Here is a 27,139-nt window from a genome sequence, read left to right on the forward strand (position 1 = left end):
TAATTAGTATGTGTTTCTTTAGACAAAGTAAGGCCATAATTTTTGTGTTCTGACATCGAGGGTGTCTTTGCAACTTTTATGTCTGAGAAGGACTTTTTCAAGTTACACAAAAAATTTTGACTTCAGCTGGGAACATGCATGTTAGGTGACTAAATATTTTGCTGCTCTGGGCGTGTTCCTGAATGATGGTAAAGTGCCATAAGTATTGATTTTGGGGTTAAAAGAATTTTTAGCAAATAGATAAATTTGTAAATACAGAATCTGTGTATAATGAGGATTGAGTATAAAGGCGTTTTTTGGACAAATTGGTGATGTTTCTGATGGATACCAAGGGGCTGAGCACGAGAGAGTTGGGGACTGCTATGGTGTTCCATGCTAGGATGGTCAGATATTCAATAAATTAAAATCCCCATAAGTAAAGCAAACGTCATATATAAAACCTGGAAGGCTTTTAAATTCTTAAAAATCCTAATCTTCATTGGCCCAGTTAGGGTTCTTAAATGTGTTTATTTCTTCTTGTATCACTCCCTGAGGAGAGGCATTCTCTCAGCTTACCGATCAGGTAACGTTTTCACACGAAAACTACTCCCAAAATTAGGGTAGGTCTTAGGTTTAATGTTTCATAAGCAGGAATATTGTTTGTTCCAGACCCTAGTTCCAGGATTTAGTCCTTTTTCATAGAGTAACCACATTCCTGTATCCTAACATGTCTGCCAAATTTGGTTAATGTTCTGTGTATCTTCTCAGAGGCCAATCTGCTCAGGAAAATCAGAACCAGAGGAGAGAAGTGAAAAGTAAGTTATACTGAGAGCGAAAAAGAAGGAATCATGTAGGGGGGAATAAGAGGGAATTAGTGGGATTCATTTAAAGGGTGTACTTCCTGAAATCTCCCACTCTGGCACATTGTCTCTCTCCTCTCCACACACATACCAGTGGGCCCACATCTCCCTACACTCTACACGTGGGCCGAGATCTTTGTGAAGTTTGTGCAGCATTGCATTGCCCTGGCCCAGCCCCTGGTGGAGCAGAACTTGCCAGCTATTGCCATCCATTGTGGGATGCCCTGGGTGGAGATGTGAGTCAGAGATGGAAAGATGTCTTGTGTTTGGGGAGAAAATGAGACCACTGAGAGAAAGGACTGTGAACAATTTTCTAATGTTCTTTCTGCCAAAGGCTTTCCTGGTATCAGTAGTTAAAGATCTTCGATGACAACTTCTTGTGGCCACCATGGACATTGAGTGGGTGAACACTGCCATCAACTACCACCTGCCTGGAGATTCCCACTCCTACCTGCATCTGGTAAACTGCACACCCACATGGACATCCCAGTGTCCCCTCCCACCCCCTGATTTCCTATGTCTTCATAACTTACATGCTCCTCCCTTCTTTTGGGTGTCTTCCTACTTTGGGGTTTTCCCAGTGCTACTATCTATCTCCTTCCATGAGACCTGAGCAGGCCAGTTTGGTCACACAGGTTTGGCCATCATGTTTGTGTCAGTTGAAAAGATGCCAAGGTTCTCAGTGAGGTGCAGGGTCACATTGAGGTCAGTAGAAGTGAGCTGCCTGATGAGATGGCCATTTCCTCCTCCAGTGAGTATTGATCTCATGAAACTGGCTCCTCCAAATCTTCAGAGTCTCCTTGTTCTTTCGTGTCTTTGTTTTGAACCATGTAGTGCAGGCAACGGGTGTCTGATGCCTAATGGGTGCCTGAGCAGCTTATGTCTTGATGCCATGTTGGGATGTTTTGTTTATTTCTATGTGGGGTCCTTTTCCTCCCTCATCCAATTATTTCTCTTTCTGCAGCCCAGTCTCTCCTCTGACCCCACACCCTACACACACCTGCATGTATAGGTGTCTGTGTTGCTGCTAATCTCATGTAGCCTTTCCATGCTTTATTGTAACTGTGCATCTGTTCTCTGCAGTTGCAGCCATGTGAGGGAACTCACCCATTGTTTTGGAAGGTGACAGTCCCTCTTCAGGAGATGACAGCAGGCATGGGGGTGAAGGAGGCACTGCTGCCACCTGCTCCTGATAATCCCCAATCCCCACCCTATGGATTCCTCTTTTGTGTCACCATCACTCCCAAACCCCTAACTCCTGATTTGTTAGAATTGTTTCATACAACATCAACATGAAACATGCATGCATCAGTGGTATCTGTAAGTGAGTGAGTTTGGGGTCAGGTTATTTTAGTTTATTTATTTATTTTATTATTTTTTTATTTTTTAAAATTTACATCCAAATTAGTTAGCATATAGTGCAGCAATGATTTCCAGAGTAGATTCCTTAGTGCCTGTTACCCATTTGGCCCTTCCCCCTCCCGCAACCCCTGCAGTAACCCTCAATTTGTTCTCCATATTTATGTGTCTGTTCTATTTTGTCCCCCTCCCTGTTTTTATATTATTTTTGTTTCCCTTGCCTTATGTTCATCTACTTTGTATCTTAAAGTCCTCATATGAGTGAAGTCATATGCTATTTGTCTTTCTATGACTGACTAATTTCACTTAGTATAATACCCTCCAGTTCCATCCAGGTCGTTGCAAATGGCAAGATGTCATTCTTTTTGATTGCCGAGTAATACTCCATTGTATATATATACCACATCTTCTTTATCCATTCATCCATCGATGGACATTTGGGCTCTTTCCATACTTTGGCTAGTGTTGATAGTGCTGCTATAAACACGGGGGTGCATGTGTCCCTTTGAAACAGCACACCTGTATCCTGTGGATAAATGCCTAGTAGTGCAATTGCTGGGTTGTAGGGTAGTTCTATTTTTAGTTTTGTGAGGAACCTCCATACTGTTTTCCAGAGTGGCTGCACCAACTTGCATTGCCACCAACAATACAAAAGAGATCCTCTTTCCCCACATCCTCGCCAAGATCTGTTGTTGCCTGAGTTATTAATGTGAGCCATTCTGACAGGTTAAAGGTGGTATCTCATGGTGGTTTTGATTTGTATATCCCTGATGATGAGTGAGTTGAGCATTTTTTCATGTGTTGGTTGGCCATCTGGATGTCTTCTTTGGAGAAGTGTCTGTTCATGTCTTTTGCCCATTTCTTCCCTGGATTATTTGTTTTTTGGGTGTTGGGTTTGATCAGTTATTTATAGATTTTGGATACTAACCCTTTATCTGATATGTTGTTTGCAAATATCTTCTCCAAATCCGTCGGTTGCCTTTTAGTTTTGCTGATTGTTTCCTTTGCTGTGCGGAAGCTTTTTATTTTGATGAGGTCCCAGTAGTTCATTTTTGTTTTTGTTTCCCCTGTCTCCAGAGACGTGTTGAGTAAGAAGTTGCTGCGGCCAAGATCAAAGAGGTTTTTTCCTGCTTTCTCCTTGAGGATTTTGATGGCTTCCTGTCTTACATTGAGGTCTTTCATCCATTTTGAGTTGACTTTTATGTATGGTGTAAGAAAGTGGTCCAGGTTCATTCTTCTGCATGGCGCTGTCCAGTTTTCCCAGCACCACTTGCTGAAGAGACTGTCTTTATTCCATTGGATATTCTTTTCTGCTTTGTCAAAGATTAGTTGCCCATCCATTTGTGGGTCCATTTCTGGGGTCCCTATTTTGTTCCATTGATCTGAGTGTCTGTTCTTGTGCCAGTACCATAATGTCTTGATGATTACAGCTTTGTAGTATAGCTTGAAGTCTGGGTTAGTGATGCCTCCTGCTTTGGTTTTCTTTTTCAAGATCACTTTGGCTATTCAGGGTCTTTTCTGGTTCCATACAAATTTTAGTATTATTTATTCTAGCTCTGTGAAGAATGCTGGTGTTACTTTGATAGGGATTGCATTGAATATGTAGATTGCTTTGGGTAGTATCGACATTTTAACAATATTTGTTCTTCCTATCCAGGAACTGCAATCTTTTTCCTTTTTTTGTGTGTGTTTTCTTCAATTTCTTTCATAAGCTTTCTATAGTTTTCAGTGTATAGAGTTTTCACCTCTTTGGTTAGATTTATTCCTAGGTATTTTATAGCTTTTTGTGTGACTGTAAATGGAATCAATTCCTTGATTTCTCTTTCTGCCACTTCATTGTTGGTGTATAGGAATGCAACCTATTTCTGTGCGTTGATTTTTTAAAAAAATTTTTTTAACGTTTATTTATTTTTTGAGACAGAGAGAGACAGAGCATGAACAGGGGAGGGGCAGAGAAAGAGGGAGACACAGAATCTGAAACAGGCTCCAGGCTCTGAGCTGTCAGCACAGAGCCCGACGCGGGGCTTGAACTCACGGACCGTGAGATCATGACCTGGGCTGAAGTCGGACGCATAACCAACCAAGCCACCCAGGCGCCCCTGTGCGTTGATTTTATATCCTTCAACTTTGCTGAATTCATGGATCAGTTCTAGCAGTTTTTTGGTGGAATCTTTTGGGTTTTCCGTATAGAGTATCATGTCATCTGCGAAGAGTGAAAGTTTGACCTCCTCCTGGCCGATTTGGATGCCTTTTATTTCTTTGTGTTGTCTGATTGCAGAGGTAAGACTTCCAATACTACATTGAATAACAGTGGTGAGAGTGGACATCCCTGTCTTGTTCCTGACCTTAGGGGGAAAGCTCTCAGTTTTTCCCTATTGAGAATGATATTAGCATTGGATCATTCATATATGGCTTTTATGATCTCAAGGTATGCTCCTTCTACCCCTACTTTCTTGTGGGTTTTTATCATGAAAGGATGTTGTATTTTGTCAAATGCTTTCTCTGCTTCTATTGAGAGGATCATATGCTTCTTGTCCTTTCTTTTGCAGATATTGAACCAGCCCTGCATCCTAGGTATGAATCCCGCTTGGTCGTGGTGAATAATTTTTTTAATGTATTGTTGGAGTCGATTGGCTAATATCTTGTTGAGGATTTTTTTTGCATCCATGTTCATCAGGGAAATTGGTCTATAGTTCTCCTTTTTAGTGGGTTCTCTGTCTGGTTTTGGAATCAATGTAATTCTGGCTTCATAGAAAGAGTTTGGAAGTTTCCCTTCCATTTCTGTTTTTTGGAACAGTTTCAAGAGAATAGCTGTTAACTCTTCCTTAAATGTTTGGTAGATTTCCCCTGGAAAGCCATCTGGCCCAAGACTCATTTTTGGGGCAGATTTTTGATTACTAATTCAATTTCCTTACGGGTTATGGCTCTGTTCAAATTTTCTATTTCTTCCTGTTTCAGGTTTGGTAGTGTATATGTTTCTAGGAATTTGTCCAGTTCTTCCAGATTACTCATTTTAATGGCATATAATTTCTCATAATATTCTCTTATTATTGTTTTTATTTCTGTTGTGTTGACTGTGATCTCTCCTCTTTCATTCATGATTGTATTTATTTGGGTCCTTTCCTTTTTCTTCTTGATCAGTCTGGCTAGTGGTTTATCTCTTTTGTTAATTCTTTCAAAGAACCACTTTCTGGTTTCATTGATCTGTTCTACTGTTTGCTTGTTTGGTTGTTTTTTTTTTGTTTGTTTTTTGTTTTTTGTGTTTTTTTGGTTTAAATAGCATTAATTTCTGCTCTAATCTTTATTATTTCCTGTCTTCTTCTGGTTTGGAGTTTTATTTGCTGTTCTTTTTCCAGCTCCTTAAGGTGTAAGGTTATGTTGTGTATCTGAGATCCTTCTTCCTTCTTTAGGAAGGCCTGGATTGCTATATACTTTCCTCTTAGGACCACCTTTGCTGCATCCCAGATTTTTGGGTTGTGATGTTATCATTCTTATTGACTTCCATATACTTTTTAATTTCCTCTTTAACTGCTTGGTTAGCCTATTCATTCTTCAGTAGGATATTCTTCAGTCTCCAAGTATTTGTTACCTTTCCAAATTTTTTCTTGTGGTTGATTTCCAGTTTCATAGTGTTGTGGTCTGAAAATATGCACGGTATGATCTTGATCTTTTTGTACTTACATAGGGCTGATTTGTGTCCCAGTATATGGTGTATTCTGGAGAATGTTCCATGTGCGCTGGAGAAGAATGTATATTCTGCTGCTTTAGGATGAAATGTTCTGAATATATCTGTTAAGTCCATCTGGTCCAGTGTGTCCTTCAAAGCCATTGTTTCCTTATTGATTTTTTGATTAGATGATCTGTCTGTTGCTGTGAGTGGGCTGTTGAAGTCTCCTACTATTATGGTATCACTATTGATGAGTTTAAAGAAAGTTTAAAGAAACATAAAGATGTTTGTGATTAATTGATTTATATATTGTGGTGCTGCCACATTTGGCGCATAAATGTTTACAATTGATAGGGGTTCTTGGTGGATAGACCCCTTGATTATGATATAATGCCCTTCTGCATCTCTTGATACAGTCTTTATTTTAAAGTCTAGATTGTCTGATAGAAGTATGGCTACTCTGGCTTTCTTTTGTTGACCATTAGCATGATACATGGTTCTCCATCCCCTTGTTTTCAACCTGAAGGTGTCCCTAGGTCTAAAGTGGGTCTCTTGTAAACAGCATATAGATGGATCTTATTTTCTTATCCATTCTGGTCCCCTATGTCTTTTGATTGGAGCATTGAGTCCATTGATGTTTAGAATGAGTCCTAAAAGATATGAATCTATTGCCATTATGATGCTTGTAGAGTTGGAATTTTTGGTGGTGTTCTCTGGTCCTTTCTGGTCTTTGCTGGTTTGGGTATATATATATATGTATGTATATATATATATATATATATATATATATACATATATACATATATATACATGTATATACATATATATACATATATATATTTGTTTGTTTTTCATCTTTTCTCCCCTCAGTGAGTCTCCCTTAAAATTTCTTGCAGGGCTGGATTAGTGGTCACAAACTCCTTTAATTTTTGTTTGTCTGGAAAACTTTTTATCTCTCCTTCTATTTTGAATGGCAGCCTTGCCGGATAAAGAATTCTTGGCTGCATATTTTTCTCATTCAGCACACTGAATATATCCCACCACTCCTTTCTGGCCTGCCAAGTTTCTGTGGATAGGGCTGCTGCAAACATGATCTGTCTTCCCTTGTAGGTTAGGGACTTTTTTCCCTTGCTGCTTTCATGAGTCTCTCCTTGCCTGAGTATTTTGTGAATTTGACTATGATGTGCCTTGTTGATGGTCGGTTTTTATTGAATCTAATGGGGGTTGTCTGTGCTTCCTGGATTTTGATGTCTGTGTTTTTCCCCAGGTTAGGAAAGTTTTCCACTATGATTTGCTCACATAACCCTTCTACCCCTATTTCTCTCTCTTCCCCTTCTGGGACCCCTATGATTCTGATGTTGTTCCTTTTTAATGAGTCACTGATTTCTCTAATTCTTAAATCGTGCTCTTTTGCCTTCACCTCCCTCTTTTTTTCTGCTTCATTATTCTCTATAAGTTTGTCCTCTATATCGCTGATTCTCTGTTCTGCCTCGTCCATCCTTGCTGCCTCTGCATCCATCTGTGATTGCAGCTCAGTTACAGCATTTTTAATTTCATTCTGGCTATTTTTTTACTTCTTTTATCTCTGTAGAAGAGATTCTAACCTATTTTTGACTCCCACTAGTATTCTTATTATCGTGATTCTAAATTCTGGTTCAGACATCTTGCTTGTATGTGTGTTGGTTAAATCCCTGGATGTGATTTCTTCATGCTCTTTCTTTCAGATGACTTCCTTCATTTTGTCATTTTGAAGGGAGAAAGGAATTAATGATGTATAAAAATTGAAAATAAAAATATTAAAATTAAAAAAACATTAGAATTAAAAATTAAAAACACACCCACACAAAAATCAAATAGATGATGCTAGATCCTAGGTGTGTTTTGGTTGGGTGTAGAAAGTGGTTTGACAGATTAGAGAAATAAAGGGGGGGGAGGAAATCATTTGAGAATTTGAAAAAATGAATACACTGAGATAGACTAAAATGAGATGATGGGGGTAAAATAGAATTTGAAAAAATATACATAAAAGTAAAGAATATAGTAGAAAAAAAGAAAAATATTTTTAATAAAAACTAAAAATAAATATGAGTTTTCCTTTTTCTGTATTCAAGAAAAAAGAAAGGAAATGAAAAAGAGAAAAAAGATAAAATCAAAAAGAAAGAAAAGAAGGAAATAGTTTGAAAATTTGAAAAAGTGAATATGCTGTAGTAGACTAAAATAAAATGATGGAAGTAAAATAGAATTTGAAAACGTTTACATAAAAGTAAAAAATATAGTAATAAAAGTTGAATAAAAATATTTTTAATAGAAATTGAAGTTTACCTTGAATTACCTTACCTGACATTTTTCTCTTTCTGCATTCAAGAAAAAGAAAAGAGGGGCGCCTGGGTGGCACAGTCGGTTAAGCGTCCGACTTCAGCCAGGTCATGATCTCGCGGTCCGTGAGTTCAAGCCCCGCGTCGGGCTCTGGGCTGATGACTCAGAGCCTGGAGCCTGTTTCCGATTCTGTGTCTCCCTCTCTCTCTGCCCCTCCCCCGTTCATGCTCTGTCTCTCTCTGTCCCAAAAATAAATAAACATTGAAAAAAAAAATTTTTTTTTTAAATTAAAAAAAAAAAATAAAAAAAAAGAAAAAGAAAAGAAACGAAAAAGCGAAAAAAATAAAAATAAAGAAACTAAATAAAATAAAAAGGAATTTGTTTGAAAATTTGAAAAGGTGAATACACTGAAGTTGAATAAAATAAAATGATGGAATTAAAATAGAATTTGAAGAGGGGCGCCTGGGTGGCGCAGTCGGTTAAGCGTCCGACTTCAGCCAGGTCACGATCTCGCGGTCCGGGAGTTCGAGCCCCGCGTCGGGCTCTGGGCTGATGGCTCGGAGCCTGGAGCCTGTTTCCGATTCTGTGTCTCCCTCTCTCTCTGCCCCTCCCCCGTTCATGCTCTGTCTCTCTCTGTCCCAAAAATAAATAAAAATGTTGAAAAAAAAAAAGTTTAAAAAAAATTAAAAAAAAAAATAGAATTTGAAGAAATTTACATAAAAGTAAAAAATATAGTAATAAAAATTAAAGAAAAATATTTTTAATAAAAATTGAAAATAAAAGTGAAATTTTTCTATTTCTGTATTCAAGAAAAAGAAAAGACATGTAAAGAGAAAAAGAAAAAAGAAAAAAGAAAGAAAGAAAGAAAGAAAGAAAGAAAGAAAATTGAATAGATGAACCTGCTAACAGATTGAAATAGGACCGAAATTACTTCATTTTCCCCTGGAAGTCAGTCTATGTAGTGCTTCATACTCCATAAACTAAGCAGGTGGTGAGACTTGTGTTCTTGAGAGCGAAGTTGCCCAGTTGGGCGGGGCTCAGTGTAATGGCTCTGGTCTCCACTAGATGGCGCTTTTAGCCTACTGGGGTGGATTGTTGTGGTGCTCCTACGTGCACATGCCCATTCCCATGCATGGGAGTCATGAATATGGCGCCACCCAGCTACCCACCCTGTTCTCCCGAATCAGCAATCATGCACCCATCCTCCTTCTTCAGCTTTCGTCCACTCCCCACTTTTTCACTCTCCGTGACGAGGCCCCGGGCAGTACCTCTCTCCCAAGTTTTGTCTCAGATGTGGCTGTTTTCCTTGGCCCCTTATTTCCGAAGGACTGCGGCTTTGACCCGTTCCACCCCTCTGTGGGAGGGTCTCACTGAACAGTGGCTGAATGATCAATGGCCGAATGTCAGCTGCACCCAGGAATGCTTGCTGGACCCTGCTGCTGCCAGTGCCCTGAGACTACGGCCAGATGCCAGCCCGCCCCAGGAAAAGTTCGCAGGATAGTGTAGCAGCAGCGTTTCAGGGATTATGGAAAATCACAACACACATCTGGCACCAGGCTTCACCCTTAATGACCTTGTTCCAGCACCAGTGAATGTGGCCATTCTCTGAGGTCTGTTGGGACCAGGTGGCTTCAATAGTCTCTACCAAATGTCATTCCAGCAGTGGAACCGCTTTTCCCCGTGCAGCCTGAGAACCTCCCAAACCCCACTCTGCTCCTGGGGATTTGCCCTTCCCACCAGAGCATCACCAGGTATCGAGCTGCGGAGTTGCAGCCTTTGCGCTCCCCTTGTTTACAGTCTGAATGGAATTTAAGCCCTCTCCTTTCTCCTTTCTCCCTTTTTAGTTTAGTCCCTGTGTCTGTTTCCAATTTTCCACTTTGTCTACAGCTGTTTTTGGGGATGGGTGCTTTTCCTGTATTCTCCCCACTCCCCAGTCTCCATCCTCTCATCCTCTTTCTGCCCGCAAAAGCAGTTCCCCACCCTCAGTGTCTCCTCGCTCCCCAAATTCACTTCTCTGCACCATGTACCTGCTGAAGTCTGTGGTTCAGAATGTGCAGATTGTTGTGTTAATCATACAATTAGTTTTCTAGGTGTATAGGGTGGTGTAGTGTTGGTCTGGCTGTATTTCATGGATGCAAGACACAAAAAAAACTTCCATGCTGTTCTGCTATCTTTGCTCCTCCCATATTTTACTTTTTTAATGTTTATTCATTTTTGAGAGAGAGACAGAGTGTGAGTGAGGGAGGGGCATAGAGAGAGGGATATACAGAATCCAAAGCAGGCTCCAGGCTCCAAGCTGTCAGCAGGGAGCCCAACACGGGGCTTGAACCCACAAACTACGAGATCATGACCTGAGCCAAAGTCAGGCCCTTAACTGCCTGAGGCACCCAGGCACCCAGGGTCAGGTGATTTTAGAACACAATTCAAGGTTGGTTTCTGTTAAAGGCTTGGGGCTCGTGTACTGTGCTGTGGAGCCTGGGTCCAAGGGCAGTGAAGCTGGTTTCCTGTTCTTGTAGTGTCTTTGTCTGCTCTGGGGAATCTTGGTAATGCTGGCAACATAGACGAGTCAGGAAGTGTTCTCTCCCTGTCAATTCTGGAAGACTTTGAGGAGACTGGTGTTTATTCTTCCTCCAATGGCTGGCAGAATTTTCCAGTGAAGCCATCTGATCCAGGATATGTCTTTCTGTTTTGACAGTGATTCGACCTTCTTATTAGTTATGGGTCTTGTCAGGTTGGCTGTTTGTTCATGATTAAGTCTTTGTAGGTTGTCTGTTCCTACGAATTTCTCCATTTCAAGTAGGTTTTCCAGTTTTCTCCTGTGCACTTGTTATTTCAGTGTGGCTTTCCCCCCACTCATTACTTGTTGGATTTAATTGTTAAACTATTTTACTTCACAAAATGTGTACTTTTTAAAAATTGTCAATTAAGGAGCACCTGGGTGTCTCAGTCTGACTCTTGGTTAAGGCTCAGGTCATGATGTCACTGCTGGTGGGTTAAAGGCATAAATTGGTCTCCACCACACAGTGAGGAGCCTGCTTGGGATTCTCTCTCCCTCTCTCTCTCTCTCTGACCCTCCACCACTCATGCTCACTCTCTCCTTCTCTCTCAAAGTGAATAAACAAACTTAAAAAATATACTTTAGAGGGGTGCCTGGGTGGCTCAGTTGGTTAAGTGACCGACTTTGGCTCGGGTCATGATCTCACAGTTGGTGAGTTCGAGCCCCACATCGGGCTCTGTGCTGACAGCTCAGAGCCTGGAGCCTGCTTCTGATTCTGTCTCCCCCTGTCTCTACCCCTTCCCTGCTCTTGCTCTGTGTCTCTCTGTCTCTCAATAATAAATAAAAATGTTTTAAAAAATTATATATATATATATATATATATACTTTAGAAAAAATTATCCAATTGAGGGAAATTTTTCAAAGAATATAAAAACTACCACAATATCCATCACCTATTAAGAAAATTGGTATTTTTACAGTTTATTCTTTCTAATTAATTTCTTTGAAAAAAATTTTCAATTTGAATATAGTTGACACAAGATTACATTAGTTTCAGGTGTACAACACAGTGACTCACTTTGTGTCTATACCATGCCCTGCTCAGCACAGTGTACCTACCATCTGTCACCACATAATGATGTTACAGTATAAATAATGATATTCCCTGTTCTGTGCCTTTTATTCCTATGACCTGTTCCCTCCAGAACTGGAGCCTGTGTCTCCCACTCCCTCACCCTGGTGCCCATCCTCCAACCCCCTTCCCTCTGTATTTATCATCAGTTACTTCTTTGTATTTATAGGTCTCATTCTGCTGTTTGTTTCTTTGTTTTGGTTTTTAGATTCCACGTATGAGTGGAATCATATGGTCCTTGTCTTTCTCAGTCTGATTTCTTTCACGTATCAGACACACTGCCCTGTGTGTCCATCCATGTTGTCACAAGTGGCAAGATCTCATCCTTTTTGTGGCTGCATAATAGTCTATCTTGTGTATTTGTATATGTGTGTATATACCACACATCTTCCTTAGCCATTTGTCTATGGGTGGACACAGGTTTTATCAGTGTGACTTTTACAAGAACCTCACATGCTGAACATCATCTGGGATGAGGGTGACCCTCCTGTCCGGGGACCTGTCCAGGTGCTGGAGCTGAAGGAGACCCTAGGGAGGGCCTGGCTGAGGAGGAGAAAGGCAGCTGGGTCTTCTCTCCTTAGTCCTGTGGCCACACGTGGGGTGAAAGGTAAGGGGACATCCCCCACTGCTCTGCTCTCAGGTGGATTCTGACTGAGAAGCCTGAGTGGGGTCTGGTCTGTAAGCCAGATGGAGGTGTCTGAGCAGAAGCCTGGGCATCAGTGGGGACAGGATGAGGTTTCTGAGCAGCCCTGGACTCCACAGGGGTCAGGTTTAGGGGTGAGGCGGGATTGCAGGAGAGGAGAGCTCAGGAGCCGGTGCCATTGCTGAGGTGTCTGTGTCCCTGTGCGCCTCCTCCTCCAGCCCCTTGGTGGTGAAACAGGGAAAACCAAGAAGTTGAAACACTTCTTTGGGCTCCTTATTTCTAAATGTTTCAAAACTTAGTGAAACAAAAAATCATTTCTGATTTGGAAATAGCATCTCAATGTCTATATGGTAGTCTACAGTGTAGATGTGCACACTGGGTTATAGGACTAAGATGACAACTTCCCTAAAACTCCTGCCAGAAAATATAAAAGGGGTCCTTGTGGCGGAGGCACAAGCTGGTCCCCAGAACTCTCTCTCCGAAGGCATATGACCCAGCTGACACCTGGTGTGAGTGCATCCTGTGCCACAAATGTTAAGAGTGAACACACACGCTTCATTTAACACCCATCCTCCCCTGGGGATTGCACACATACATTTGTGGGTATTTTCCTCTACTGGGCAGGGATCACAGCAGGAAAGGTTGTCTGAGAATTGGCTGCCTAATATCACTGGGGATGATAGGGCCCTGAAGAGATACATACCAGTAGAAGGAGTGCCATGACAGGCATATTGCATGAAGAACCTCCAATAAGTAGCTCCTGGTTACTCAGCTTTCCCTCAGCTGTTCAATCAAACACTAATGTAGGTGCTGCTGGGCAGGGACCTTGAAGATACAAGCAAGGTCTCGTATCAGTTGACCTTAAGTAAGGGAGATTATCTTGGGTTGGACGGCCCTAATCAGGTGAGTTTTTAAAAGGACTTGGTTCTTCCTGAGCAAAAGGATTCGAAGTGTGAGAGGGATTCAAGGTGAATGGGTTCCCTATTGTTGGCACTGAAAATGGAGAGGCACAATGGCCAACAATCCTTGTGGGCACTAGGGACCATTCCAGCTGGCAAGGAAATGGGGACTTCAGCCTTATAACTGTAAGGAACAGAATTCTGCCACCAGCTCTGTATGAACTTGAAGGAGCAATCCACCGAAAGATGACAACACAGCTTTGTGAAATCATGAACAGAGAAGCCATCTACATCATGTCTAGATTTCTGACTAAAAAACTGTAGGGAAATGAATGTGTGTTGGGGCACCTGGGTGGCTCAGTCAGTTAAGCGTCTGACTCTTGATTTCAGGTCAGGTCATAATCTCAACAGCTTGTGAGTTCGAGCCCCTCTTTAGGCTCTGCATTCATAGTGCAGAGCCTGCTTGGGATTTTCTCTCCCCCTCTCTCTGCCCCTCCCACCCTCTCAAAATAAATAAATGTTTAAAAAATTAATGAGTGTCCTTTAGAGCCACTAAGTGGTGGTAATTAGCTCTGCAGTAATAGAAAATGAGTATACAGGCTCACTATGCAGCAAATCACATTGCACTTTTTCCACTGAAATGAATGTGAACTACCATGCACACTAGTTGCATGAAACCAAACCTTTCCTGACTTTTCGGTGTATACCATTTAGTGGTTTTTATGTGATGCAGTGAAGTTCTAATACAGTCATATTTCATTCATGCATTCAACAACAATTAATTTAGAGCCTACTTGGCTTTCTATCCTGGGGATACAGGTGTCACCAAATAAGCTCAAAGCCCCTGTGCTCATGAGCCTTGCATTCTAGAGGCTTCCCAAGAGTGAGACGGAGCCACTGCAGCATTTTCAGTGAACACATGACGTGACCTGACTCACATTAGCAGGATCACTGACCCTGTGGGAAGAAGAGTCCCAGTAGCAGGTGATGCGGGGCACCAGGGCCACAATCCAGCAGGGAGAGGGTGGTGGAGACTAAGGGGAGGAGAGGGCCTGAGTCATGAGAGAGATGGAGGGATGGGCTGCAGACACAGGGTGAGAAAAAGGAGAGGTAAGGAATTCTAAGCATTGGAATTCTCAGATGTAAATATGTTGTTTTACAGATTTTTAATAAGTATCTACAGGGCATAGCAAGGTATTCTTTGCATCTACTATTTACTATACTCTGGGGCTGCCTGCAAACCCATTGCCTCCTTATGATAATCAGGGTAAAGAAAATAATACCAAGTGCCCCAATAATACGCACATAACTTAGGTATTAGTTCAAACACAGGAAATGCATGGATGCTGGTGAAGGTCGTTTGACTGCACTGAACACTTGCAACTTGGAGGCGATTAAAGCTTGTCCACTCTTCCAGCGGAAATATACATAACAATTGTGCATCCATGGACTGAGGAAATGTCCAGGGCTCACACAGTGAATCTTGGGGCTATGGAATGAAACTCATGTTAAAACACAGGAGTCACTGATATATTGTTTGGGAAAACATAGGAGCTTTGTGAGTCTGACTGCTGTGCTGGATGGTCACTTTTCTGTCGGCAGGGGCCAAACTCACTTTAACAGATTAGATTCCTGATGTTCTGGGGTTACCAACATTGTGCGACCAGTAGAGTTAATCAACAAGAAGGAAATTGGCCTCAATGGGAATCTCTGGCTGGTACATCAGGCAGAGCTTCTCCAGGTGTAAAGAGAAAACCCCTGTCCCTCCCTCTCTGTTAGCAGGGCTAGCTCGCTCTCTGTTATTGAGTGCCTTGGAGGTGAGTTTCCTTCTAGAAGAGTCCAGAGTGAAGGAGGTGACGGGTGGGAGGTAATATTCAGTTCAGTGAATATTCTGTGAAAGACTATGGAGGAAAAGGGGGCTGAGCCCAGCCTGTGGGTCTCTCCCTGGTTTCCTCAGACAGCCCCTGGGTCAGGACTCAGGAAGACAGAATGACAAAGTCACCACTGTGCAGGAGGAGAGGGGTCAGGGCAAAGTGCCAGAACCCCGGGGAGGGCCTGGCTCTCTGTGTCCCCTCAAAAGGGCGGGAGCCCAGATCTGTCGTTCCCCTGCCCCACACTGCCCACGCTGCCCTGCCTTTTCCCTCATGTGCTGTCCTGTTCCCGCAAAGGGGGCACGGGCCTTTCTGTCCCTATCTGTGCCTTGTGTCGCATGGAGCTGCGGCTCTTACTCTCTCCTTGAACATAAAACTTTAGATGCACATTTGTTTTCTTCTGTGCTTTCCTTGCGGGTTGATTGGTTAGTTAAAAAAGAAGACTCCTGAAGTTTAAGACAGTAAATAAATAGAAACTCTGAGAACTTCCAGGGTCTGCATGTTCTTTGTGCATCCTCTGGGGGTGGGGACATGAGAGGCTGTGAGGAGCCAGCGTGGACAGGACTGTGCCCAGTCGGTGCTCAGTGCATCCTGGGCTTTGATAAGGTCTCTCCTCAGCTGCCTCATCAATGTTGCTCCCTTGTCCTGGTCCCTTCAGTCAAACCCTTGTCCCATCAGGCTGTGAATCATAGGGCACAGATCTCTCCTGTGTCCAGGACCTTGTACAGCCAGAGTTTCCTGTGACCAGGACAGCCTAGGCTCAAGTCTGGGTGGGGACTCAGCCTCCAAGTTTTGCTTGTTTCAGTTTTTTTGTTTCTATGTTTCTATGGAGACTTAGACCTGTTCTTGTTCTTGTGTAAGTTTCTGCTTCCATTTCCTCTGGTGTCCCCCAGTCTGGGACAGTCTCAGGGGTCCTTGGGCCTCTCATTTTACCCACAGGCCCAGTGAGCCCCTGCACACAGGAGTCTCTGTGGATTTGCAAGATGAATTTTGAGATACATCTATCTCTTCTCCTCCTTCTAGGGCGGTTCTGGATCATTCTTTCCATCTTTCCCCCCATCTTTTTTAAAAAGCAGATTCCAGAGTGAGAGACAGGATCTGATAGTTTCTCATCCTTATTAAATTTCAGTTAGTTTGTGTCTTCTCTGCTTACCTGCTGCCCCCCTGCCTTTAGTTCTAGAGCTCTTAGTCCTGCTTGCAAACCTAATTCCTAGAGGGAGAAAGTAGTGTCTAATCTGCATTCACATTTGTCTTCAGTATATGACCCTTGGGCCTAGGTACACCTTTTGTGAAAGAGAACTGTCATTGTGTCCTGTGCTGTGCAGGAGGGATGGTGTGGGATGGAGGAGGTGGGGTTTAGGGGGGAGACCAGCACTGGTGAGAAAAGTGGTGGCTGCCGTGAACAGATGTGGCCTGAGACTGATCTGGAAGGGACAGGTGTTCTATGCTGATCGTTTATCCAACTGATAATTGAGTATCAGATACAGGACCACTGTTGTAGCATCTAGGACACTTCAGTGATGTAAAAACAGGCAGAATTTTCCGGCCCCATGGGGATATGTTCTGGTAGTAAGGGACAGAATATGTGCTAGTAAATAAGGGAAGTGTGTGTGTGTGTGTTAGAAGTTGGGAAGGGCTTTGAAGGAAGCTGGCCCAGATAGTTACCTGTGCTGGGACAGGGAAGGTGGCTCCTTTAGTACCAGAGGGAGCCTCACTGGGAAGGTGACCTCTGAGAGATGTGCAGAACACAAGGAGTTGTTGAAGAGCATGTCTCAGGGAGTTCTTTCCAGGCAGGGGAACCTCCAGGCACATGCACTAGGGCAGGAGCATGTCCTTGTTCAAGGAAGAGTGAGAGGCCTCTGTGGCTGGAGCAGAGAGCATGTGAAATGCGGTCAGATGTCTAGACCTTAGGATATTAGAAGAGGGTTGAGATTTCTCTGCGTGACATGTGGAGCCACCAGATGGTTTAGAACAGATGGTCCACCTGGTACTACTTCTCTTTCGAAGCATCTGTTTGCTGCTGTGCAGAATTGAGAGGTGCAGGGCGAGAAACCAGTAGGGAAACTGAGGGAAACTAGTGCAGTGTCCAGGAGGGGGATGTCGGCTGGAGCTCTGGGGTGTGAGGAGGGAGAGTAATAGGAAGTGATTGTGTTCTGGATGTATTTAAAGATGGACCTTGCAGCATTTCCTAATGCATTAATTCTGGAGTATGAGAAGGAGGGCATCCAATACTTCAGACTGCAAGTAGAAATGTGGGGTGCCTTCCGTGGAAACCAGGAAGACTCTGGGAGTAGGACATTTGGGGAAGCAGCATCACAGGCACCCAATTTAGGAATGTGGAATCTGAGGTACTTATTAGAAATGAAAGTGAAATTGGCAGCTGGATATAGAGTGTAGGTCAGGAGAAATATCTAGGTTGAAGAAATAGATGTAGGAGGTGACACCATACAAATGATGTTTAGAGCCTTCAGCATAGATGAGGTCACCAAGGGATGATGACAATAGAAGAGAAAGGAACAGGACCAAACCCTGGACTTCTCAGTGCTAAGCAAGCTGATCAGAGCACATGCACATACTGAACAGTTCTGCTTCTGCACCTAGAAGGCACACACTCCAGGGAGACCCAGCCTTCAGTGTGCACTGGAATTTCCTGGACTTAGGAAGAGCTAGACAGTCTGCAATAGAGCATGAGATACTGGGTTTATAATAAGGTTGGTGCTACTGCTGGTTTCTCAGACCACACACTGAGCACCAAGCACATAAAGCAGGATTCCCACGTGGCTGTGCCTCAGCCTCTCCTGTGGGGCTTATTAAGTAGTGATTCCTGCCCTCCCCTCCCCTTGACACACACACACACAACCCACTCTTTTTTTTTTAATGTTTATTTACTTGTGAGAGAGAGACAGACAGACAGAGTGTGAGCAGGGGAGGGGCAGAGAGAGAGGGAGACACAGAATCTAAAGCTGGCTCCAGGCTCTGAGCTGTCAGCACAGAGCCCAACGCGGGGCTTGAACTCACCAATGGTGAGATCATTACCTGAGCCAAAGTCAGATGCTTAACTGACTGAGGCACCCAGGTGCCCCAACACACATATACACACTCTTAAGATGATGAGCCAGGGGAGACGCCTGGGTATTTTGCAACAACGCCACAAGCAATCCTGGGGTTCCACCAGGACCACTGAAGTCATTGATGAGAGCCCTCATTGTGGGAAGGAGTCTTACATTCACATTTAAATGGGGTTTTTTAGGGAGAAAAATGCAAGATATGCTGGGAGAAACACAGTTTCTCTCCCATGGGACACATCAGGTGGCAGATAGAGGAAGTGGTTATAGGCTCAACATAAAACTCTGAGATACTAAGAGGTAGATCTTAAATGTTTGCAACACACACGCACACACACACACACACACACACACACGCAGGTTACTGAGACATGATGCAGGTGTAGCTGACTCTATGGTGGTAATCACTTGCAGTATACAAATGTATCCAATCAAAAGGTTGTGCCCTTAAACTTATAAAATGTTGTATATCAATTTTATGTCCATGAAAGTGGAAAAAGTACTGAATCCTTGCTCTCTACAAGTATTCCTTCACAGATCCTCACTCTTCGTTTTAAACAACAGTGTCCAAGTTGTTTTAACTGAAGCAATGTATATTTATGAGGAAATATATATATATATACACACACACATATATATACACACACATATATATATATATATACATGTGTATATATATAATCAGGGAGAAAGATAAATACAAATTTTAAATATATAATATAAAATATAAATTATATGTGGGGCGCCTGGGTGGCGCAGTCGGTTAAGCGTCCGACTTCAGCCAGGTCACGATCTCGCGGTCCGTGAGTTCGAGCCCCGCGTCGGGCTCTGGGCTGATGACTCAGAGCCTGGAGCCTGTTTCCGATTCTGTGTCTCCCTCTCTCTCTGCCCCTCCCCCGTTCATGCTCTGTCTCTCTCTGTCCCAAAAATAAATAAACGTTGAAAAAAAAATTTTTTTTAATATATAAATTATATGTAATAAATACTAAAATGTCTTTTAATATAAATATATGAAGTATAAATCAAATTATATTTGTATATTATAAGTATATATATTTATAGGGAAATATATATCATGTATACATTTAGAGTATTATGCATCATTTCAGTGAAGGCCACAGAACAGTCCTGAGGCCAACAGCCAGGAGGAGAATCCATAGACCCACCCTAGGTCAAGGCCCAAATAGGAACCACTGTCCGTGGTGCTGGTCACAGATGCCACCGTTCACAACACTAGACCATGAGGTGAGAACTGCTGTCGCTGCCGCTCCTGGCAGGTGGATGACAGGACTGCCACTCACATCGCCTGTGCCAAATGCATCAGCACTGTCCCAGCTTCCCTGTCTCCACATCCTGAGTCAGAGTCTGGTATGTGGTCACCTTGCTGGTGGAGTCTTAGGCCGTGTCTAGCTGCAGCAACGTTGGCATCATGATTTTGCTCTGGATTCCCAGGGAGTGGTCACCAACACTGTTGGACTTGAACGCCTCTTTTATACTAGTCTCTGCATTCCCGGCCATAGCCCTGTGAGACGCCATGCATTCCGGTGGTTCCCAAAGTCACCCCTGTTGTAGGCAGACTCTAAGATGACTCCAAAGTGCCCATTCTCTTGTATTCATGCCTTTGAGTGACAGCCACTGTGGGAACAGAAGCTGGTTATAGTGACTTGCTGGTAACAAATAGAATAGGGTGAAGTCATACAAAGTATATCTGGGATCACCAGGCACAAGACATGAGGAATCTGGAGTCAAGTGTGTCCAGGTGGGCCATCAAGCCAGGCTGGGGAAGTAGGGTTTTCTGATGGAACCCAGTGACAAATGACCCTGCATTCCTTTCCCTCCTGAGGGGTTCTTCTATAGACCTCAACCTGCACAGCCACTGCCATCAGATGACATGAGGAGGAGGAAAAAGGTCACCAGCAGTGATGGTCATCATGGCTGGAAGGACAGGTGAACTGTGTAAACATGACAGGAAGAGAAGGGAAGAAACAAAGCCCCCAAAGGTAACACCTGGGGAGCCAAACACTCCCCCAGGGCAGCCCCATGGCCACAAAATGAGGAGGAGAATAGTCTCTAGTCTCCCTGTGATGCCCCTGTGGCCCAGATCTCCCTTCCTCCAACCCAGGACACTGTCCGAAGGAGACCACACTGGTACACCCTGTTTATTTATCTCTGCTCATCTCCAGAACAGACCACCATGGCCACCCACTCTTGGAAGTCCTCCTCCCTCTGTATGTATTAGTTCAGTCATGTGCAGCAGAAATCCAGCTCCCAGTAGGATGAACGGGACACAGCTTCTATGTGTCTCCCAAGAGTGAGTCAAGCCATCCAGGGCTGTGAGTGTATCTCTGCCCCACAAGGCTGTCCAGGCATGCAGCTTCCTGTGACCTGGGAAGTTGCCCTTAGTAGCATGAGCCAGAGTACCTAAGACCATGTCCATGGTCCATGAGCAGCACAGGGAAAGCAGAAAATGAGGAAGTTTCCCTCCTTTCAGGGCAACACCTCCTACATCATTCTGCTTCACCATAATGGCTGGAATGTAGTCACACAGACAAACACAGTCTCATGCGAAGCTGGTGAATGAATATGTTTTTAATCTGAGTGACCCTGTGCTCCCATGAAACTCTATCACTATGGAATAAGGATGATTTTTGCTGTACTTAAATTTTTAAAAATGGATACGATGGAGGAGGAAACTTACTGTTCACTCTGTACTCCTTCATGTTACATAAAGTTTTTAAATCTTGTGCATGTCTCAGTCAGTTGACATGAATTTTGAATTAGCAAGAAAGCCTACCTCCATTTAGCAGACACATATTAGGCAGTAGTAGAGTGCCAGCTCTCTGCTAGGCCACAGTGAGAGAAATAAAAAGGAATTCACAGTGGGGTGAATAACGTGGAAAATGCAACTAGTATAATGAGTTCTGGGGAAACAGCCTCCAGACAGGAGCTTAATGAGAGCCTACTGTGGGCCAGGTGTTGTGCGACATACTAGGGACAGAAAGAAGATGCAGGTACATACCTTGTGACCTAAATGTCTCCTGCTGATGAGCTTCTGGTCCAACCCCTGACTTTCCAGGAACCCTACCTCTGTGTCTTGTTCCTGTGTGGGAATGAGCTGAGAACTTGGAAAGAGAAACTTTGCCCATTTTGTCCAAAAATTAGTGAAAACGTTTAGGTAGAGAATACTAACTTTCTTATGTAACTGACTCATCAATACAAAAGAAAATTACTAAGAAAGAAAATGAATGAAAGGAAAGAAACCAACAAAGTGGAATCACAAGAAGTGACTTTGTGGGATCCTGTATGTGGCAAACTAGAAGAAATATTGGAAACCAGGATTTGCCTGGGAACATGAATGACAAAGGAAAGCAAAAAAAAAAATGGTTCATTAAGTGATGGTGCTTTCCTGGACGATTAGAAGGTCTGACAAGTCAAGGGGGAAATGTACAGAGAGGATGACCTCTCAGCTTGACAAAGTTGAGTCAGACCTTTCCAAACAATAGCATGAATGTTGTGTCTAGGACCCTGCTTTCATAACACAGCTCAGCTGTGCAGTTCTCTTGTCCAACATGGTGCCCAGAGTTCTAATCATCTTGTTCACTGTTTGTGCACTTGTGTATGAATCCGCCCAGTTTAGAGAATGTGCTACCCTCCATTCCTGCCATCTGTCACCTGGAACACCCTCATGCACACAGATTCTATAATAAAGCCCAATGGCTTCTTGATCCACTGGCCTTGTAGAGTCTCCTCCTACTGAGTGTGGGTGAGACCTGGAAAATCCTCTAACCAATAAAACATGGCAGTGGTGATGTTGGATCATATAGCATCAAGATTTCCACCTCGCCAGCTGTCTACTATCTTCTCAAAGTACAAGCTTTGCTGAGGCCAGCAGCTGCGTTAGAAAGACCAGAAACTGAGTTCAGCCTTCTGTCTACATCCAGCAAGACACTGAGGCCTCCAGCCCACAACCAGCAAGGGAACTCTCAGTCCTCCCCCTAAGGCAGGCTTTCCATTTCTTGAAGACAGACATCCTGTTTTCTCTTTACAACGTGAATGTCAAGTTCTTTGCTCTTCCTGCATCTGGGAGGCCCCATGAGTGAGGTAAGGGAGGATAGGAGAAAGTACCTTGAGGAGAGTGAGGCTAGACTTGGCCTCACCTCTCACCTTGGAGAGCAGGTATCACCAGGAAGTCACTTAGAAACAGAGAAGTCAGGGACAGCAGGGATTAGAAGGACATGAATGGCCACCCCAGTGTCTCTCAGGCCTGCACAGGGCTGTGCTTTTGGGGCTGCGGATAAAACTGATGAGGAAACTCTGCCCCTGCCCCCCACGGCTGGTCTTCCCCCTCAGCATTGTGGACAGCCCACCTCACAGCCCAGATGCACACACCATGGACTCCGTACAGCTTAGGTGTGACCCTCTCTCCCACCATCTGCAGCAAACGAACTCCATCAGCCAATGTAGAACCAACTCTTCTGTCACTTCAAACCCCATGGACTTACTTATAGGGACTGTGAGAAATGCATACCCTTCACAAGACTCAGTGCTGGAGGAGGAGAAGCTGTCAGAGCCACAGAATAAGGTGACACTTTTTTTTTCTAATTTTTTTTTCAACGTTTTTTATTTATTTTTGGGACATAGAGACAGAGCATGAACGGAGGAGGGGCAGAGAGAGAGGGAGACACAGAATCGGAAACAGGCTCCAGGCTCTGAGCCATCAGCCCAGAGCCTGACGCGGGGCTCGAACTCACGGACCACGAGATGGTGACCTGGCTGAAGTCGGACGCTCAACCGACTGAGCCACCCAGGCGCCCCTAGGTGACTCTTAATGCAGCAGGTGAACAGTTCCAGGTATGAAAAACAAAACAAAACAAAACAAACAAACAAAAAATGGTGGACTCTTGAGTCCAGGAGTCTGTTTTGTTAGAATCATGGCTCAGCCAATTGAGTCATGTAACTTCTGAGTGATCTTGATTTCCTTGCCTATAAATTGGAATTGATAGTTTTCCCTATCTCATGGGACTATTATGAGGTTGAAATGATTCAATTATTTTAACGTTTACTTATTTTTAAGACAGAGAGAGAGACAGAGTGCTAGCAGGGGAGGGGCAGAGAGAGAGACACACACACACTGAGTCCAAAGCAAGCTCTAGATTCTGAGCTGTCAGCACAGAGCCCACAGGGGCTCGAACTCAGGAACCATGAGATCATGACTTGAGCTGAAGTCGGACACTTAACCAACTGAGCCACCCATGTGTCCCAACATTTTAAATGAAGTGAATGTGCATAACAAATTCTACTCTTGGGTATGAGAATTGATAAATCAAACGTATAATGATGGTATCTATCTTCCACAAAGTCAGCTATAAAAACAACAGGTAAATAAATAAACACTAAGAAGATTAAATAATTTCTGAATATTTGGGTGGAAACCAGGACACTGGGCAGGTCTGGGCTCCTGCAGTGCCCAGGATGCCAACAGCAGCTGGAAATAGTATCAAACCTGTTAGGGTCACTTTATAAGCATCCATGCAATTGGAGTAGGTAAAGGTTTGGAAGATAAACTTTTTTCAGAGAGTTGGTGTTAATAACTTGTCTGTGAACAGTGAGGTCACTACTGTCTTTAGCCTTGCCAGAGAGATTTGTTACTTATTACAGAAGCTGGATTAATCTGAGAAAGGAAAAAGTAATTAACTTACAAAATTAGTAATGGAATCAAAGGGGAAAACTAGATAATATCATGTTTCCAAAAAAGTAATAGGACATACCCTTTGAAAGAAAAATCCCTTATCAAGAGAAAGACAATTATTTAATAATATGTGATTTCACTTGTCATTTGAAAGAAATAAACACATACAGAAGTTTTAAGTTTAATTTAATTAACCATGATTATTTACCAAACTATATAGATTTTATTTATTAAATGAATAAAATTAATCTCAATCAAAAATGTCTTTGTAACAAATGATATTTGTGCCTCAGTTAACTACAGTGATATTAAATATGTAAGAACTTCAGACAGTATTACAATGGAAAAAAATTTAATGTAATAGTTAAAGTGAGAGAGAATCTAGTACCGTGAGCAGCATAATGTTTATGTGCTGTTACATTAAAGACAATTCAATGGGAACACATTGAAAACTTGTTATGGGCTTGCTTGTCCAACCAGGGCTCACAACAGCATATCACTTTGCTAATGACAACAGTATAAAAAAAATCAGTCCAAAATACTTTTATTTTTTTTTAGTTTATTTACTTATTTTGAGACAGAGAGAGAGAAAGGGATGTAGGAGAGAGGGAGAGACAAAATCCCAAGCAGGCTCCCTGCTGACAGCAGAGAGCCCTATGCAGGGCTCAAAGCCTCTAACCATGAGGAGATCATGACCTGAGCTGAAGTCAGACACTTAACCGACTGAGCCACCCAGGTGCCACCCCAAATACTTTCAAATCTCAACAACTAACTTTTTAGAATAGTTTAAGAAATAAAATAGACTATAACTTACATCATTTGTGAGCAGTTTTCTAATACATGGTTTATTTAGAACATAGACACAGTATAACTTACATCTTTTTATTTATACATTGTATTACTGTACTGGTGCTCAAATGTTTTTCAATAATATCCTTGTCTAACATATGGTTTGCTGGCAGTATTGTTGACTCGCTGAATACCTGACATAAGAAATAAATGAAGATGACAAGGTGGACACAAGGGACAACTCAGAGTGAAGGGTTCAGGGAATTCAGAGTTTGTAATCCGGACTGTTAGCAGGGAATTTAGAACCAGAAAGAATACACACACGCAGGAACATAATAGCAGCAGTCCCCTGACTTTCGGGCTCACCTTCCCTGTGTTTGATCCGTGCTGACCCATCCACATGGGCATCTCCATGTGATCACAAGACTCAGAACCCAGCACAACGGTACTTCTCTCTGAATTCACGAAGCCAGGTCCTTGTTGGTTTCTTTGGTGGCCCCGCTCACTGTGCTGTAGGACTGCACACATGTGGGCAGGATTCATGAAAATCTAAGTTCCCCCAGCAGCTCCCAGGGGAGGGAAGGGTGGCTGGGGATTCCCAAGTAACTGACTAACCAGGGCTGACTCAGGCTTACCAGGTCTGAACCAGTTAGGAAAGGAATCACTTCCTGATTGTGGGGGGGGGAAGACATTTTCATCTTCAGGTGGCATAGTCTGGACGGGCTCCCACATAGGAAGGGAGAGTGAGGGCAGAGCACTCCCCCAAGGAGGGGCAGAGAGGGGCGCCATCCATTCCCACAGCCCAGCAGGCCTGCAGTCCTTGCAGGAGCCCCCTGGCCCCCAGAATGTGCTCCTCGCCCTGTGGCCCCACCCTGCTTGAAAGAGTTGAGGAGGATGGTTGGGGCAGGAGGAGAGGGCGCCCTGGCTGACCTGCCCCCAGGGCTCAGCAGGAACACAGGCAACACCAATCACTCCCTGAACCTCTAACCCTTTAGGGAGCAAGGGGGTGGGGCATGTTGCTGGAGTTCCCTGAGGGCAGTTTAAAGTCTGAGCTGGAAGAGGACTGTTTGCTTGTGCTTTCGGGTCCCCAACTCTCCCAGGCTGAGCACTCTGTGGCAGCAGGTGGAGGATCCCAGACAAATGCCAGGATTTTCCTCCACCCTCCTCCCTCCCACTCTCATCATGTGATGTGTTTGGGAGAATTCCCTGGAATGATGTCTGCAGGGGAAAGTGCAGACTGCACTGGCTTGGAAATAGACCACAAATCTGCACACAGCTCCTGAGGAGACAGGAGAAGCACGGAGGGGACGGAACAGGTCATGTTGCTCAGTGCACTTGAGAAAGGAGAAAACATGCATTCGTTGCCTCTCACCCCCATACACCTCCTCTTCCGTTTTCCCTCCAACCCTCCAGAGCAACAGCACCTTTAATGATCTGTCCCATGGAGCTGGGGGAGGGCGGGGGCTCAGGGGACAGTGGCCTTCCTGCACTGTTCCCTCTGTGGTTCCCAGTTAGAGCCACAGTCATCCTTCCATCCTGGCTCACAGCCGAATGCAGCAGACACAGGCTGCTGTCCCTTAAGGTAGACGGATTGCAGCTGAGGGGCTGGGCTTTTTCCCATTTTAAAAATTCTTCCCTGTTGTTGCTGCAGGACGTTGTTCAATCAGAAACGGGAACTGGGAGAAGGAAAGAGTTGACTTGGGTATCAGAAGGCCAAGAGAAGTGAAAACAAAATAAGAAACCAACAAACAAGAATTTACATGTGTTACGGAGATAAAACCATTTATAACTCTGCAAGTCAGTGCCATATTACTGTCACAGTGTCACTATGCAATGTGACGACAGCGGGTAGAAGTGCCAGATGACAGAGCTGGTGGAACCCAAGCCTGTGACAGGCACCTCAGGGCTTCATCTCCCGGGGCAATTTCAGTGAGGGAGGGGCTCAGAGGGCCTGCGCTTGACCCCTCATGATGCCACAGGTCCCCATACAACGAAGGCACCACAGAGTGGGACCCTTTCAGTGATGGAGGAGCACAGGAAGTGCATTCCTGTGTGATGTCTGATTTGAAAACAAAAATAAAACAAACCTTATCATGATGCCCAATTTGTCTCCCTGAAGTTTCTACAGAAGTGGATGATTTCTGAGGCACCTGAGTGTCTCAGTCCATAGAGCACATGACTCCTGATCTTGGGGTCATGAATTCAAGCCCCACGTTGGATATAGAGTTTACGTAAAAAAATACAATAATTTAGAAATGACCAATTTCTGGGGTGACTGGGTGTCTCATTCAGTTTAGCATCCAACACTGGATTTCAGCTCAAGTTACGATCTCATAGTTTGAGAGATCGAGCCCCATATCAGGCTCTGAGCCG

At 43.7% G+C, this 27,139-nt stretch overlaps 1 protein-coding gene across 3 annotated transcripts in view; it reads left to right on the top strand.

Annotated features, from left to right (window-relative positions):
- The window catches only part of LOC125166132 (DLA class I histocompatibility antigen, A9/A9 alpha chain-like), a 47,881-nt gene extending 21,011 nt beyond the window's left edge, over nucleotides 1-26,870 (top strand). For 2 of the 3 annotated variants that reach the window (XR_007152358.1, XM_047859861.1), the window contains 2 exons: nucleotides 748-794; nucleotides 1,174-1,299. Coding sequence is in view for 1 of the 3 variants with exons in the window: in XM_047859861.1 (XP_047715817.1) it covers nucleotides 748-791 (44 nt within the window). In the remaining 2 variants the exon portion in view is untranslated. Of the gene's footprint in view, nucleotides 1-747; nucleotides 795-1,173; nucleotides 1,300-26,417 lie in introns of those variants that run through there. The other variant, XR_007152357.1, reaches the window with a different exon arrangement.
- Nucleotides 26,871-27,139: the final 269 nt, after the last annotated feature.

The sequence above is a fragment of the Prionailurus viverrinus genome, chromosome B2, assembly GCF_022837055.1.
Source record: "Prionailurus viverrinus isolate Anna chromosome B2, UM_Priviv_1.0, whole genome shotgun sequence".
Taxonomy (NCBI): Eukaryota; Metazoa; Chordata; class Mammalia; order Carnivora; family Felidae; genus Prionailurus; species Prionailurus viverrinus.